The sequence below is a fragment of the Schistocerca serialis genome, chromosome 2 (genome assembly GCF_023864345.2).
Source record: "Schistocerca serialis cubense isolate TAMUIC-IGC-003099 chromosome 2, iqSchSeri2.2, whole genome shotgun sequence".
Taxonomy (NCBI): domain Eukaryota; kingdom Metazoa; phylum Arthropoda; class Insecta; order Orthoptera; family Acrididae; genus Schistocerca; species Schistocerca serialis.
This window is the reverse complement of record NC_064639.1, coordinates 437,989,100-438,003,787: the sequence shown is the minus strand read 5'-3', so window position 1 is coordinate 438,003,787 and position 14,688 is coordinate 437,989,100. Positions and strand designations below refer to the sequence as shown.

Here is a 14,688-nt window from a genome sequence, read left to right as displayed (position 1 = left end):
TATGTATGTGAAAAGAAGAGGATCAAAATAAATATAATTTTATAATGTGTTAGGAATAGGAAGAACATGAAAATACTTGATAATAATTTTAGAGAATTTGGTCTTCAATTTACAACCAATTAGTTCCTAACAATATTGCAGTGTATGCAGACTGTAATCAATGCAAACATCTCACTAAAGGAAACTGGACTACTAAACTAATAAAAATTGCGATGCTCACTAAAATTTGTAATGTCTTTAGAAGCAGAACCATTCCTATAATATTGGATAGATTTATAATTTTGGTTTATTGTTGCCTGAGATGGAAAAAGCTCGGCAATATGAAACAAGAGTTTTATCACTTTATATTGCACTGCAGCTCAGACTACTCCATATGTGATATATCCTTCATCTTGTATGCAAAAACTTTTACATGTAATTCATATTTTTATATAACTTTGAACTGTACAAATGTTAAAACGCTATATAATTTTGAACCATTCAGAATAAAAGAACAACAAAACTAGGTGTGAGATGGCAGTTTGGGTAAATTCTGAAAGACAATAAAAAGACATCCCTTGTACAAGTTTTGTAACTAAATAGTAGCAGGTGAAATCCCTTTCCTTGCTGTAGTTGTAGACTGTTTAAGTGGATGGTTGTAGAGAAATCAACAGTAAAATAATCAAATGTTGTTCAGCTGAACTCTGCAATACATGAAGTTGCTTATGTAATGAATCTTTTCACAGTGATACATTCCCAGTGAGATTTAAATTTGCTCCTTTTAAGCCACTTCTTAAAAAAGGATGTAAAAAATTACTACAAGTTATTGACTTATCTCATCATTGTCAGTATTTTTAAAAGTTTAGAATAGGCTTTAAAGCACTTAGTAGTAGAAAACATGCTCAGTGACAAACAAGACTATTAACTGAACAGGCTATTCACTTTGATAGATGATATACTGGGATCAATAAATTTATCAGTTATTACCAATGGAAGTATTTTGTGTCTTGGATACAGTTTTTTAATGTGTGAAGCATGATATACTCAGGCAATAGTTAAAATATTGTGGAATAGTAGACACACCAGGTTCATGGCTTTTATTTTATTTGGTTGACAGAAAGCAAAGTATATTGGTTCCATGACGATCAAATAATAACAGGTACCCAGAATTTGAAGCAATCAAATGTGATGTACCACATGATTCTTTTTTCATCCTCTGCTTCTTCCCATTGTAAATTCAAAAGTCGCAAATTTTATTCCTTTTGAAGATGATACAAGTTTAGGGAAAAAATACAGTAACAGGTCCCTTACTGAAAACGTAGCTAACAAAATATTTGAAAACACCAAAAGGTGGTCCAACGATAGCTGAATTGCTACAAGTACATACAGTTCAGTGCTTCTCAGATCACTTCACAAACTACAAAAATTATCTTCTCAAACAATGAAACATAAGAAGTAGAAAGGGTACATCATAACGTTAACTGAAAAACGCACTGCCTAGAGTTAACAAAGTACCCTATTTCATCTACATCTGCAGTAGACATTATGCCTGCTGTAAGTTATTTAAGAATAAATAAACCAATTTATTCTGCATATTTCCATTCCACAGTGCATTTAGAATGTGTTTTTGGAGCCACTCATTTTACAGAGATACCATTTTCAGAATACAGTAGCATATTATAAGAATTATATTTTGTGTTAACGCTAGAATATACTGCACACATTTCTTCTAAATGATATCCATTAATGTATTTCATCATTATCAATATTTATCTGTCCTCAAAAATAGTGAAACACATCAATTTAACAATAGAACCATAATTACTTATAAAAAGGCTTCAAGGAGTTAATATTAGTTCAGAAAGGAGTCAGACATCTTGGGTGCACATGTATTCAACGAGAATTTGAAATGTCATGTAGGATGGAGTTTAAGACTCAAAGAACTTCTGTTGGCTAACTGCTCTCCATTCTTAGCAACTTGATAGCAAATCGTAAAATTAATGTTTATACATTATTTTATATGTTCATTATAGCTATATTACAATAATGTTTTGAAATATTAAGACATTTCAGTGTATTGTACTCATATTACATGTACATGTTTGACTTCTTTCCAGATTCAAGAGATCTCTTTCTTTGAGATCTGTGGAATACAAGTGTTGTAATATAACAGAAATCGTGAACTGTTCAAATGATTAAACATAAACAACATGAACGAATTTTCATATGGTTCCATGACTGTCTGTTGGTGATGGGAATGAGGAAATGATATGATTCTTATAAGTTTCTTACTTTTCTGCTATATCAGATTCTGATGGGCAGAGCCAGCAGAATACGTCCACATGTAAGCATCTTGGCACAAGCCTTGAATTCTGCAGTGTTGTGCGAGTTACAAGTGTCTTCACGATTTATTCCGTGTAGAGACAGGCGATGAATACTTTGCAATATTCCAACGCACTCTACATGCTCTTTCCACACCACACGTTCCCTAAATTTCCTACTCTGATATCTGCAATGCTGGGTATGCTACAAAAGGGGATACTTATTTCTGCTTGAGAATCAATCTAAAAAAATTTAGATACTGGTAGTCAGAAAACTATAGCTACTGCTAAGGTGACCAATCGATCCACCTTTAATTTAATTTTTTTGGTCTGGGACTTTCACGATTATTGTAGCTCTGTCCTAAGCAGATATAACAATTATGGGGTCAACAGAAGCGTCCGATCTTACCCGTCGGCTTTGACCCGTGACGTAAGCGTGTTGTGGTGTGTGACGTCATTACGGCGCGGAGTTTGATTTGCGATTGTGGCGTGTTTGTAGATGTCTTGTTTTTGTTTGTCGTGCTCTCTGGTGGTGTGTTCATGGTTTTCGTTTGTTTCGTTTGTTTCGTGTGGTGGGGTCAGTTTTCTGTTGCTCAGGTGTTGGATTTGAAGCGGAATTTCTATTAGTGAGTTAATGGTTAATTTAATGCTCATTGCTGTACGTCGGGTGAGTTTGTTATTGAGTGTATTTGGTTGTGGTTTTTTGTTCAGGAATGGATATGAAAGACCGCCTTAACAGTGTTCGGTTGAGGGCGATGATGGGGGAGACAGCTTTAGAGCTGATTAAATTTCTTCAGCTATTTGGCTTAATTGCCGAGGTCGTGAAGTGCGGTGTGTGCCGTGAACCTATGAAATTGGTTAAAGTTCCGGACTCTCGGACCAGGGACGGATACATGTGGTGTTGCCGGAAAGATGGCGTATGGCGTTCTGTAAGGCGTGGTACCTGGTTCGAGAAGTCTAGATTGGCCATGCGTGAGATTGTGCTTATTACGTATTATTTTTGTTATAGTTGCGGGCAGAGTTTTTGCGCGTTTGAGACTGGTGTGAGTGAGAGGACTGTTTTAGACTGGTATTCCTTTTGTCGTGAGGTGTGTTCCGAATTTATTAAGTACAGGGGTAAGTTGGGTGGGCATGGGGTGCTTGTGGAGGTGGATGAGTCGCAGTTTGGTAAAAGGAAGTATGGGAGGGGGAAGTCTGTGGCTGGTCTTTGGGTGTGGGGGGCTGTTGTTCAGGGGGGTGGGGGTACTGAATGTGTTTTTAGGGTTGTGGAGGGGAGGTCGAAGCCTGAATTAGTGGGGTTAATTGAGGAGTATGTAGAGCCGGGGTCCACAGTAGTTTCAGATGCGTTTTCTTCATATAGGGGGTTGGGTGAGAGGGGATTTAATCATTTAGTAGTGAACCACAGTCTAGAGTTTAAGAATTATGATACTGGGGCTTGCACTAACACAATTGAGGGGATGTGGGGAGCGGTTAAGTCAGTTCTTGGGAGGGGGAAGAGGCGCTCTTCCAACCTTCAGTCTCATTTAGATGAGTACTGTTGGCGGAAGAGTGTCCCAGAGGGCTATTGCATTCTTCGGGTTTTTTTAAGGGCTGTGGGTAAAATGTATAGACCGAAAGTGGTTAGTTAGGGTGGGCTGGGTAGGTGGGTGGGTGGTTTATTTTGTTGTATAGTGTTTGTGTGTTGTATTTTGGAGTTGTGGGGGAGGGGGTTGACGTTTGGGTGGGTTGGGTTTTTATTTTAGTTCAGTATTTTTTCGTTGGTGTGTGTGTGTGTGTTTTTGTATGTGTGTGTGTGTGTGTGTGTGTGTGCGTGTGTGCGTGTGTGCATTTGTGTGTGATTGTGGTGGCCAATCTAGTTTGTGGAGCTGGAACTTTTTTGAGGTAAGTTCCGTTTTTTTTTTTGGTTATTTATGTATGTTTTGTGTATTGGGTATAGGTTGGAAACATCCGATCTCACGCGTCGGCTTTGACCCGTGACGTAAGGGACCTACACATTGATCTGTAGCGTAGCCCTGAATACGAGGTTAGGTTGGGAGTTTTTTTTTGGAATGCGGCCGCGGCAGCGGCCGCCTATGATTCGAAAATATTGATTTGACACTAATGAACATGTATACGTAATATGAAGCAATTTGATGAACATATTGATCTGTAGCGTAGCCCACTTGAGGTTAGGTTGGGAGTTTTTTTTTTGGAATGCGGCCGCGGCAGCGGCCGCCTATGATTCGAAAATATTGATTTGACACTAATGAACATGTATACGTAATATGAAGCAATTTGATGAACATATTGATCTGTAGCGTAGCCCACTTGAGGTTAGGTTGGGAGTTTTTTTTTGGAATGCGGCCGCGGCAGCGGCCGCCTATGATTCGAAAATATTGATTTGACACTAATGAAGCCTGTGGGGGGATGGGGGGGCACTGCAGACTCCCCCCACCGCATAACGACACATGATGATCAAATTTTGAAAAAAAATTAAAAATTTTTTCCGTACCTGCTAAACTGCATAAGTGCCGATGTATGTAGGTGTAAGGGAAGCTTTCGTTTCTTAGTTTTCTATTGGGGGATGTGATCGGTAGGTTCTGTTGAGCTATATAGGTTAAGGGAAGTGTCCGATTATGGATAGGAATGTGTTTTTTGGTATTTGGTCAGTTTTGTGATGTTTATTTATTTCGTTGTTTTGCGTGGTTTTGAATGGCGGTCGGTGGCTACATTTCTGTATATTTAGTTTCTCCGCACCCAAAAACCCCTAATTTCCCACGCTTGTCCCGTTACAGTCATTAGGCTTTTTGTGAAACTTGTGTATTTCAGTGTTTACAATACGTATGCGATGTTTTTATATCCGCCATATTGGAATTGTTTATAGTCGTTTCCGCGGTATTTGTGACGTCATGGGTCAAAGCCGACGGGTAAGATCGGACGCTTCTGTATTTCCCAATTATGAAATGATGCGTGCAAAATTAGATATTTACTTCACTTTTATCTGTAATTGTCAGTGTAAAATTAAATTAATGTTACTTCTTGTAACAAATTAAAGACATAGTTTGCATTTATTAAAAATCAAAATTTTTAGTGTGTCCTGAACGTGGGTAAGAAAACACGCTCATCTTACTAATGCTGGTCAATTAACAGTAGTTGTTCACTTTATATTACCCATAATCAACATACAAAAGTGAAATCGACTCTCCATACATACACAAAAATGAAAATCAATGGCTAACGTTCTTTGTGCTTCTTGCAGTTCACGGCAAAGACTGAAGCAGCAGAATGATGTTAGTGGCTTGTCGCACTCTTCCCCTACGCATCGTACCATCCACCCACCTGCTTATACCACTATAGTGTACCCAACATACATGTGCAAATATTCAATGAACGTCGAAATCAAGCTACCACATCCTTCCTCAGCCCCATCTTTCACTCAGAGGAATTATAAATTGCGTTACAGTAAAATTCTTATCATTAAATTTTTAAAATAGTTTTTTATCTACGTTAAAGTTGTCCCAAATTGAAAGAAATTCACTAATATTTTGCGACTGGTACTGAGTAGATTCGAATAACTAATTTGTTTTAAGAGTAAGCTGCTCTTATTTTCCACATAAAACAAAGGAGAGGGCGCTCTCTTACATTGTTACTACGTTTCTAATGTTCAAAAAGATGTGTGGCTTGCGTAGCTACAAATATTCCTTCTTTATATCTCTTATTCAAAAAGGAAATTTTAAACTGCAGACATTCCCTCCTTTTAAAAAAATTGCACTGTCAGACATTACTGCACGAGATTCGGGAAATTTTGATTATTTGAATAGCTCAGACTAAAAAATACACAAAAGGGCAAGTGTTTTTTCACATGGCTCAGCTGCGAAGGAAATGCAGAAACCATTGTACTGAACTGATATTGAAACTACTGCATTTTACATGTATTACGCAATATGAACAGCTGTGGACACATATATTTCATTCAGGGTACCGGTAATCAGTTAGAGGTTTCGAAATACTGAGCGTTTTCAGACAAAACTTCTGCTGCAGAGTTAGTAAACTAAATTTGTTGCTTTTTGTGTTCAAAAAGGCAAAATTTGTTTGAAAGATTCGAAATATCTCGTGAGACTACTTCGTTTTGCATTTTGCAAATGTAGATTATCGATATCCTTTTTCTACGATTGACCCGAAGCTTTCTTTATGCCCATAGATATTTACCTGATGAAATGAAGATGTGGAAATTAATTTCGCTCGAAAATGTACTAGGGACGCGTAAATTTAAGACGTACGGCAAATGCCACAGACTAGCTTCATTTTTACATACGATTGCTACACGCAGTAGAGAATAAGTCACTTACTGGATTGTAGTTAGCAAATATAGACATATAGCAAATAAAATCGCTTACCTTTACCGCGGAAAAGCTGTTTCTTCCAATGCGAAACAACGTCTTGAGCGGTATCCGATTTGACTTTGCCTCGTTCGCTCTGATGTTAGAATCGATTGTTGTGAGAAAGATGAAACCAGATATAAATCAGGACTCCCTGAATAATTATATATATGAGCAAAAATATCGAAACGTAAGCAATTGCAAGTATTGCGTAAATTCGCATGGTAAACTCAGTTTGTAATAGGGCAAGTTTCCAGCCTTCATAGTCTCATAATCTCATGGAAAAAGTCATATACAAATACTTATGCGGCAATATTTAGTAATAACTATCGTAATATAATTTCATAGATACATTTCGTTTGAAAATGTTTTATTGTAGCAAATCTAAATAATTGTATTTAAGGAAGTGCAATATTGCTTTACTGTTTTTGAAATGGAATAGCAGTGATGCTTGATGGAACCTAGGTCTCTATTTATTTTAAAATCAGTAACTTTGCCAGGAATATTGGAGTAAACACCCATAAATTATAATTCCAAAGTCTACGTCCGAAATGGAATATAGTCTCTGACTTAATGAAATGTGAGTCACGTGTGTTTGTGTCGTACGTGCGTGATTTAAGTACTGTGAAAATGGTATGTTGCTGAAAGCGTGTAAACAATTCATTTTCAAACACACTCTGTTAATTAGTTATCTGAAATATTTGCTTAGTAATGAAAAATTTAAGCTGAAGGTTTCTGGTAGCGCTAGCTGAATAGAAATGATTGTGATTATTGATGTCAAATTAGAAGAAAGAGACGTAAACGTTTCCATGGAATATTCATGGTTGTTCATGGTCTTTATTGCTATTTTCACTTATTTCTTGCATGTAATGGGAAGTGATTGGTCGAAGCATTTATTTCGTATCATGTTCAAGGTATTGATGTACAACCCATTTTCGTAGTAATTTCTCCAGAGTGGTGGTAGTTAATGTCAGTATTATACGGAGCAGTGTAGCGATTTAACTGTTTCCGGGGTTTGTGTGACATAGTCCGGGGTTTGTGTGACATAGAAGTTCCGCAGAAATAGTGGTAGTCTTGCCTTCGTAAGTTTTACCATAAATGGTTTTTGGCTTTGAGACTGCCAGTTTGCGCTGTCCAAGCATTTGTTTTGAATCGTAATGTTTTGTGCACTTTCCACAATCTTGAAGACCTTTTTCCTATTAAACACTCTGAAGCACGTTACCCATTATAGAGCTTTCGAAAAATGTTCTTTGTTTCCTATTAAGTGGCATTTCATTCACACACTGTAACTGTACCATACCTTCATGTGCTCTTCAGTTTCTATCAGACCAGGTTCTAATTGATTACTTTCCTGTACACTGTAGTACTAGTGGAATAAGGTTGTTATATATCATGACACACATCATCCGACCTTTCCTCCGCCAACTTTTAGTTACTGAGTGTTGCTCCTCCCACCTACATGCTCAACATTAATTTATTAGGGACTTCTTATGAGGCCGTTTCTATCTGGTTGCCCATTCCTGGAGTTCTGGGGAATTCCCCCCGCCCTTAAGTTTGTGTAGCCATCCTGGTTAAAGTTGAAGTAAAAGAGTCACATTTTGGAAAGAAAAAGTATGAAAGGGAGCATGAGGTTGTTGGGTTCTGGTTTTTTGGAGTAATAATTTCTTAGTGGGATTGTGGTGATATTGTATTTAGGGTCATTCCAAATTGTATGAACGCAGTGTTAGCCTCTTAAATTGAAGAATTTGTAGGAGAAAGTTCAATGGTAATGTTAGAAGGGTTTGTTTCCTATGAGTTGGGGACAGGCGTTATCATTAGGTTGTAAATCACTACATTGAGTTTAAAGACTACAAGATGGGGGCAGTTGCAAATACTATTGAGGGGTATTGGGGGGGGGGGGGGGCTGTAAAATCTCTTGTCGAGTGGGAAAGAGAAAGATTTCAGTGTTGCATGGCCATTTGGATGAATACTGTTGGAGGAAGAGCACTTCTAAAGGTTATTGTGTATTTCTAGTATTTATGAAAATGGTCAGTAAAATATGCAACGCTTGTGTTGTTAGTTAGGTGTGGGTGGGTTTTTTTTCTTTCTTTCTCTCTTTTTTTTTTCCCATGATCTGTGGGTTTGGTACTTTCCTGGTTTCTCTGGGGGGGGGGGGGGGGGGGGAGGTTTTCTGTTGTGTTAATATTTTTTTAGGTACAATGGTGTGGCAAGGGTCGGCTTGTTGTACCTTGTGCCTGCAGCTTTATATGATTGACTTGTGATATCATTTGGCTGTTTTATTTTAAAATTTAGCATACAGTTAGGGGCTGATGGTGGGGATGAATTGATTTAGGTGGTGCTTCTTTCGTGGCTGGCAGTTAGTGTTTCTTATTAATTTTTTACAAGTTATTCTGGTTTTTGCGTATTTTGTTATACTTTGATCTCATAATATAATTATTTCTTGTTATGTCAATTTTTTGTTGTTCTTGTCAGCCTTGATCTTTCACTCCTTTGGAAGTTCATATGTGGTAAGTTTCTTTTCATGTAGCCAATTTTACGTTTTTAATTTCGATGTTTTTGCTGTACTTCTGTCAATTTTACTTTCTTTGTTGAGGTACAAATTCTATCGTTAGTCATTTTTGAGCTATTGCAGCTGGTGTGAATTATTTTTAGCATAGTTATCGGTTCCAAGGTTCTGTTATACTTATGTTTTATTTATTTAAGTGTGTTTTTAGAGCTTTTCATTTTTGGAAATGTTTTCTTTACTACTTTGGACAATAAGTTCTTTGAAATGGATTAGTAAATTTGTCCTACATAGTAGAATTCTTTTGTCTGTTTCTTTCCATTGCTTCTTTCCTCTATGTACTGCCATGTCCAACAATTTATTTATTGCAGTAGTACAGAAAGTAACAGTGAAGTAGAAATCCTACAATGTAATACTGCACATAATTACTGCAAAAACGTTGAAAAATAATGGTTTGTGGAATCAGTGACTGTAATTAACATATTGATATGTTATTTACCAGGGAAAGTGTGGAACTGATAACTGGAATTTAGGTATATAGGTCAGTTGTAGTTACAGATTCCAAACAGTCCATGGTTCATTATGTAAATTGTTTTTCCATATATAGGTCAATTCCAGTTACCAACTCCCACCATTCTACGGTTGAATAGTTGAAGTCTGTAACTGGAACTGATGACTTGTATAGGTCAATTCTAGTTACTGATTCCAGTATTTGTTACGTTCTATGGATTTTCCTTGCTTGTGTAACTGCTTCTTTTAGGATTTAGGGTGCTGGTTTCTCCATATTTCATGTTAGTAATTCTTATTTTATCATTTGCTTTATTTTCCCATTTTTCTGTTGCAATTTTGTTTCTCCCTGTCCAAAGCCCCAACTTTCCTGTGTTTCTTCCATTTGAATGAATGCTTAATACGAAAATTAATGCAATTTTATGATGGTATGATTTCACCATGCATTGTTCTGTAATGCATTTAGTGGCTGTCTGCAGCCCTCTACTCACATCAGTTATGGTAATAATTCTAATCTGACATAATTTTTTTAATCTTGTTCTTATTTATTTTCTTTATCTTAAACTCGTTTGGATGTAATTGTGTGTAAATAATAATCACGTTAAATGTGAGTAATTTTATCACATGCTTCATTTGTATATGAGTATGATCTGTTCCTGTCATAGATTGCCTCCATGCAGTGTCTTTGTCTTAGGTATGATGTCATTTGTCAAAGCCGACAAGTGGAATCGGACACTAGAATTTATCCTCTCCCCCCCCGCCCCCCCCCCCCCCCGCCCCCCCCCCCCCTCTCTCTCTCTCTCTCTCTCTCTCTCTCTCTCTCTCTCTCTCTCTCTCTCTCTCTCTCTCTCTCTCTCTCTTTCTTTCTGAGACTCAGTCGCTTTATGTATGAAACGAGGTTAAGACTCTAGATCTGCAATGAAAATAAGTCGTTAAAATCTCCATCCAGTCATCCAAATTTAGATTATATGTGGTTTTCCTAGATCATAAGGCAAATGCAAGAATGGATGTTTGAAAAGGAGACGGCCAATTTCCTTTAAAAATCCAAGCTTCTGCTTCGTTGTAAATGGGATGCTAGTTAACCACTGTTATTCTGTATTCTCTATTCCTACTGCTGTTACTAGATGCTGACTCATTTAACTAATTTACTTCACCTTCACACCATTTTTTTTATGTCTTTCATTCTGTGAATGCGTCAGTCTGAAACTGCAGCAGTGTCAAAAATACAAAGTGAGTTGATTTCTTTCAGCCTAAATCAATTCAGAATGATCTAAAGAAGCTCACCAAAGTTATCCATCCAAGAAGCCGAAAAGCCCAGCAGCTTACAAAGAAGATAAGCAGGTAACCACTTTTTTATTGACAGTGTCAACACTATAATGTATTATTATTTTTGTTGTTATTGTGTTGCACAAATTATTGGACCTGCCACTTATTTAAAATCAGAATAGTTTCTTAGCGTCTCTCTTCACAGTGTGACCAAATTTATAAGTGTGAAATTAATGAACTTTCAGGTGTGAGATTCTCATACGTCACTAGTGCAGTCTAGTCTTTCAAACACACACACACACACACACACACACACACACACACACACACACACACACACACACTTAGATTTTTTCGATAAAGCAGTAGTGTAGCCATGGAGAATCCTTATGGAATTGTTTCAGCTCCATCTGTTTCTGTAATTACCAGAGCTGTGTTCACAAGGGCCACTTTCTTTGTAACTGGAAGCACTCGAAGGAATCCTGAAGTTTTGTAGGCCACTGTTGCTGACTTCTGCCAGCTTACGGTTGCAAAGCAAAAAAAGGCTGCATGTGGTACTGAAGCTATGTGACTAAAAATTGTCACGCATAGAACTGTGGCAAAACAGCAGCACTTTATAGACATTAATACAAAATGACATTACATGATTGTTTGCGATAGGTGCGCAAAGCAGCAGCCCTAAGAAGCCCACTTTAAATGTCAGGGCTCATGTTCTATCATATGGACTATAGTGCCCTCAGAATGCTGTTGTGATGCAAATTTTTTTCACCGAATATAAATGGAAACCAGAATGTGTTGCCACTATCACAGTCTCTATTCATACTTACTGAAAACATTTCTCATGACAAATTGTCCCTGCATTTTGACGACAACCAGGTAGATACTAAAAGGCACTAGATAAAGGTCTTTTATCAGTGTTTGTGTATACGTCTGTCAGAAAATTAGTGAATTCTGAACTTTCCTACAAATGCATGGACTATGTTTATACTATCAAACTTTTAGAGTTTGTATGTTAGTTTCATGTTCCACGTATTATTTTGCATGATAAATCACAGTGATGTGAAACGAGTCATTTTACATTCACATCACAAAATTAATTTGTAAATATGGTTGAATGCTGAACATTTCTAAGATGTTTGTTTTTTTATAGCTTTCAAAAGTTCCAAATACACTAAACTTTGATCTATTTATTTGTTTAAGGACGCTGTCAGAGTGATACACCATTTTTCATCAAAATACAGAGGAAGTCAATAACTCAAAATACACATGCACATAGAATAAATAAGTATTTTTATGTGAGTGTAGGAAAGGTAGTCGACCTTGGCCTTGCTAAAGAAACAGTTCCAGCATTTGCATGAAATAATTAAAGAAAACCAAAATCGTGATGGTTAGACAGAGCAATTGCCATCCTCCTGAATGGGTTTAGAGTTCCAACAACTACACTGCTTCATTTGCTTGGTTCCTATTGTACAGTGTTCTTTAATTTGCACCAGATAACTTATATTATAAAACAGTCTTGTGCTGCACACACTAGTGACACCCACTGATGATTCCGGGATCACAAACATGCTGTTATGCTCCTTACAGTCCCTCCAGTCTGTTCGGAAAACTCACTTCAGACAGTAAAGGTGCAGCTATGCCCTCAGTCTGTCCTGCTCTCAGTCTGCCTGAGAAACTGAGTCAGCATCACCTCATGGTGTGTGATATGTTTAATTCGGGAGAATAATAAATTTTTGTCATCCACTATACATGGGCTAACCAAAGCTTATGATACCACCCATCAAGTTTGATCTACGATGTTGTCGAGGTGGCTGACATTACTATTTCATGCATACACAGTATAGTGACAGTGTCACACATGACACACACAAACAGCCACAAATAATATGAAACATATTTAATTATATAGATGACAAGAAAATGATGGGATAGTTGCAGGAAATGGGAGGGGGGGGGGGGGGGGTCTTAGGTGTGGACAAACTATATATGGTAATCCTAATAATGAAGACATACTGAAACAGATACACAAAAATCAAGCAAATGAAATGCTCAACTGTCAACAAAACCACAATAAAAAAGCTTGGAGGGGGAGAAAATAACATAGGAAGTTTCATTTGACCTATATAGCGTTAATACAGACAGCAAACCCAAACATAGCATCAAAAACCAACGCTGAAAATTTCACTTGACCCACTGTATCTACATCTACTTGGATACTCTGCAAATCACATTTAAGTGCCTGACGGAGGGTTCAACGAACCACCTTCACAATTCTCTATTGTTCCACTCTTGGACAATGCACAGAAAGAACAAACAACTATATCTTGCCTTATGAGCTCTGATTTCCCTTATTTTATTATGGTGGTTGTTTCTCCCTTTGTAGGTCAGTGTCAAAAAGTATTTTCACATTCGAAGGAGAAAGTTGGTGATGGGAATTTCGTGAGAAGATTCCTCCGCAGCGAAATCGCCTTTGTTTTAATGGTATCTATCTCAAACCCTGTATGTTTCAGTGACACTCCTTCCCTTAATTTGCAATAATACAAAACATGCTGTGCTTGTTTGAACTTTTTCGATGTACTCTGTCAGTCCTATCTGGTAAGGATCCCACACCGTGCAGCAGTATTCTAAAAGGTGACGGACGAGTGTAGTGTAGGTAGTCTCCTTAGTAGATCTGTTACATTTTCTAGGTGTCCTGCCAATAAAACACAGTCTTTGCTTAGCCTTCCCTACAACATTTTCTGTGTGTTTCTTCCAATTTAAGTTGTTTGTAATTGTAATTCCAAGGTATTTAGTTGAAAATACGGCCTATTAGATTTGACTGGTCTTTCTTGTAACCAGAGTTTAAGGGATTCCTTTTAGCACTTTGGCGGATGACCACACACTTTTTGTTATTTAGGGTAAATTTCCAATTTTTGCATCATACAGGTATGTTTTATAAATAATTTTGAAATTTATTTTGATCTTTTGATGACTTTTATAATCAATAAACGACAGCATCATATGCAAACAACTTAAGACGGCTGCTCAGATTGTCTCTCAAATCATTTATATAGATAAGAAACAGCAAAGGGGAATGTTTCAAATCACTTCTGTTTCACTCGATGTCTTTCCATCAATTACTATGACCTGTGACCTCTCTGACAGGCAATCACGAATCCAGGGTCACATAAGTGAGACGATATTCCAAAAGCACGCAATTTCACTACAAGCTGCTTGTGCAGTACAGTGGCAAAAGCCTTCCAGAAATACAAAAATATGGAATCAATTTGAAATCCCGTGTCAGTAGCACTCAATACTTTGTGCGAGTAAAGAGCGAATTACTTCGTCCGGCGCGTCCATCGGGGTCCAAAGGATAATCAGGTAGCCACCGGTGCCTTCATCTTGGCCTTCGAGGGTGATGTCTTACCCGAAAAGGTTAAGGTGATGGTTTACCATTGTGATGTGAAGCCATATATCCCTCCTCCGATGCGTTGTTTTAAGTGCTGGAAGTTCAGGCACACGCCATCTCGCTGTACTTCCAGCATCACCTGTCAAGATTGTGGCCGTCCTTCCCGTCCCGATACTCCATGTGTCCCGCCTCCTATCTGTGTTAACTGCGGAGAACACCATTCCCCCTGCTCACTGGACTGTAGGATCTTCCAGAAGGAAAGGAAGATAATGGAATATAAGACTCTGGACCGCCTGACCTACACCGAGGCCAGGCGGAAATATGAGTGGCTCCTGGCAATGACGTCAGCTTACGCCGCTGCTGCCA

General features: G+C 37.8%; 1 protein-coding gene across 2 annotated transcripts in view; it reads left to right on the top strand.

The window, feature by feature from the left end:
• The first annotated feature begins 7,215 nt into the window (after positions 1 to 7,215).
• Positions 7,216 to 14,688, top strand: part of LOC126457308 (translation machinery-associated protein 16 homolog) — a 46,322-nt gene continuing 38,849 nt past the window's right edge. The window contains exons 1-3 of one of the 2 annotated variants that reach the window (XM_050093493.1): positions 7,948 to 7,990; positions 9,131 to 9,165; positions 10,918 to 11,009. In XM_050093493.1, coding sequence (XP_049949450.1) covers positions 7,963 to 7,990; positions 9,131 to 9,165; positions 10,918 to 11,009 — 155 coding nt within the window. In that variant the 5' untranslated portion in view covers positions 7,948 to 7,962. Of the gene's footprint in view, positions 7,292 to 7,947; positions 7,991 to 9,130; positions 9,166 to 10,917; positions 11,010 to 14,688 lie in introns of those variants that run through there. The other variant, XM_050093494.1, reaches the window with a different exon arrangement.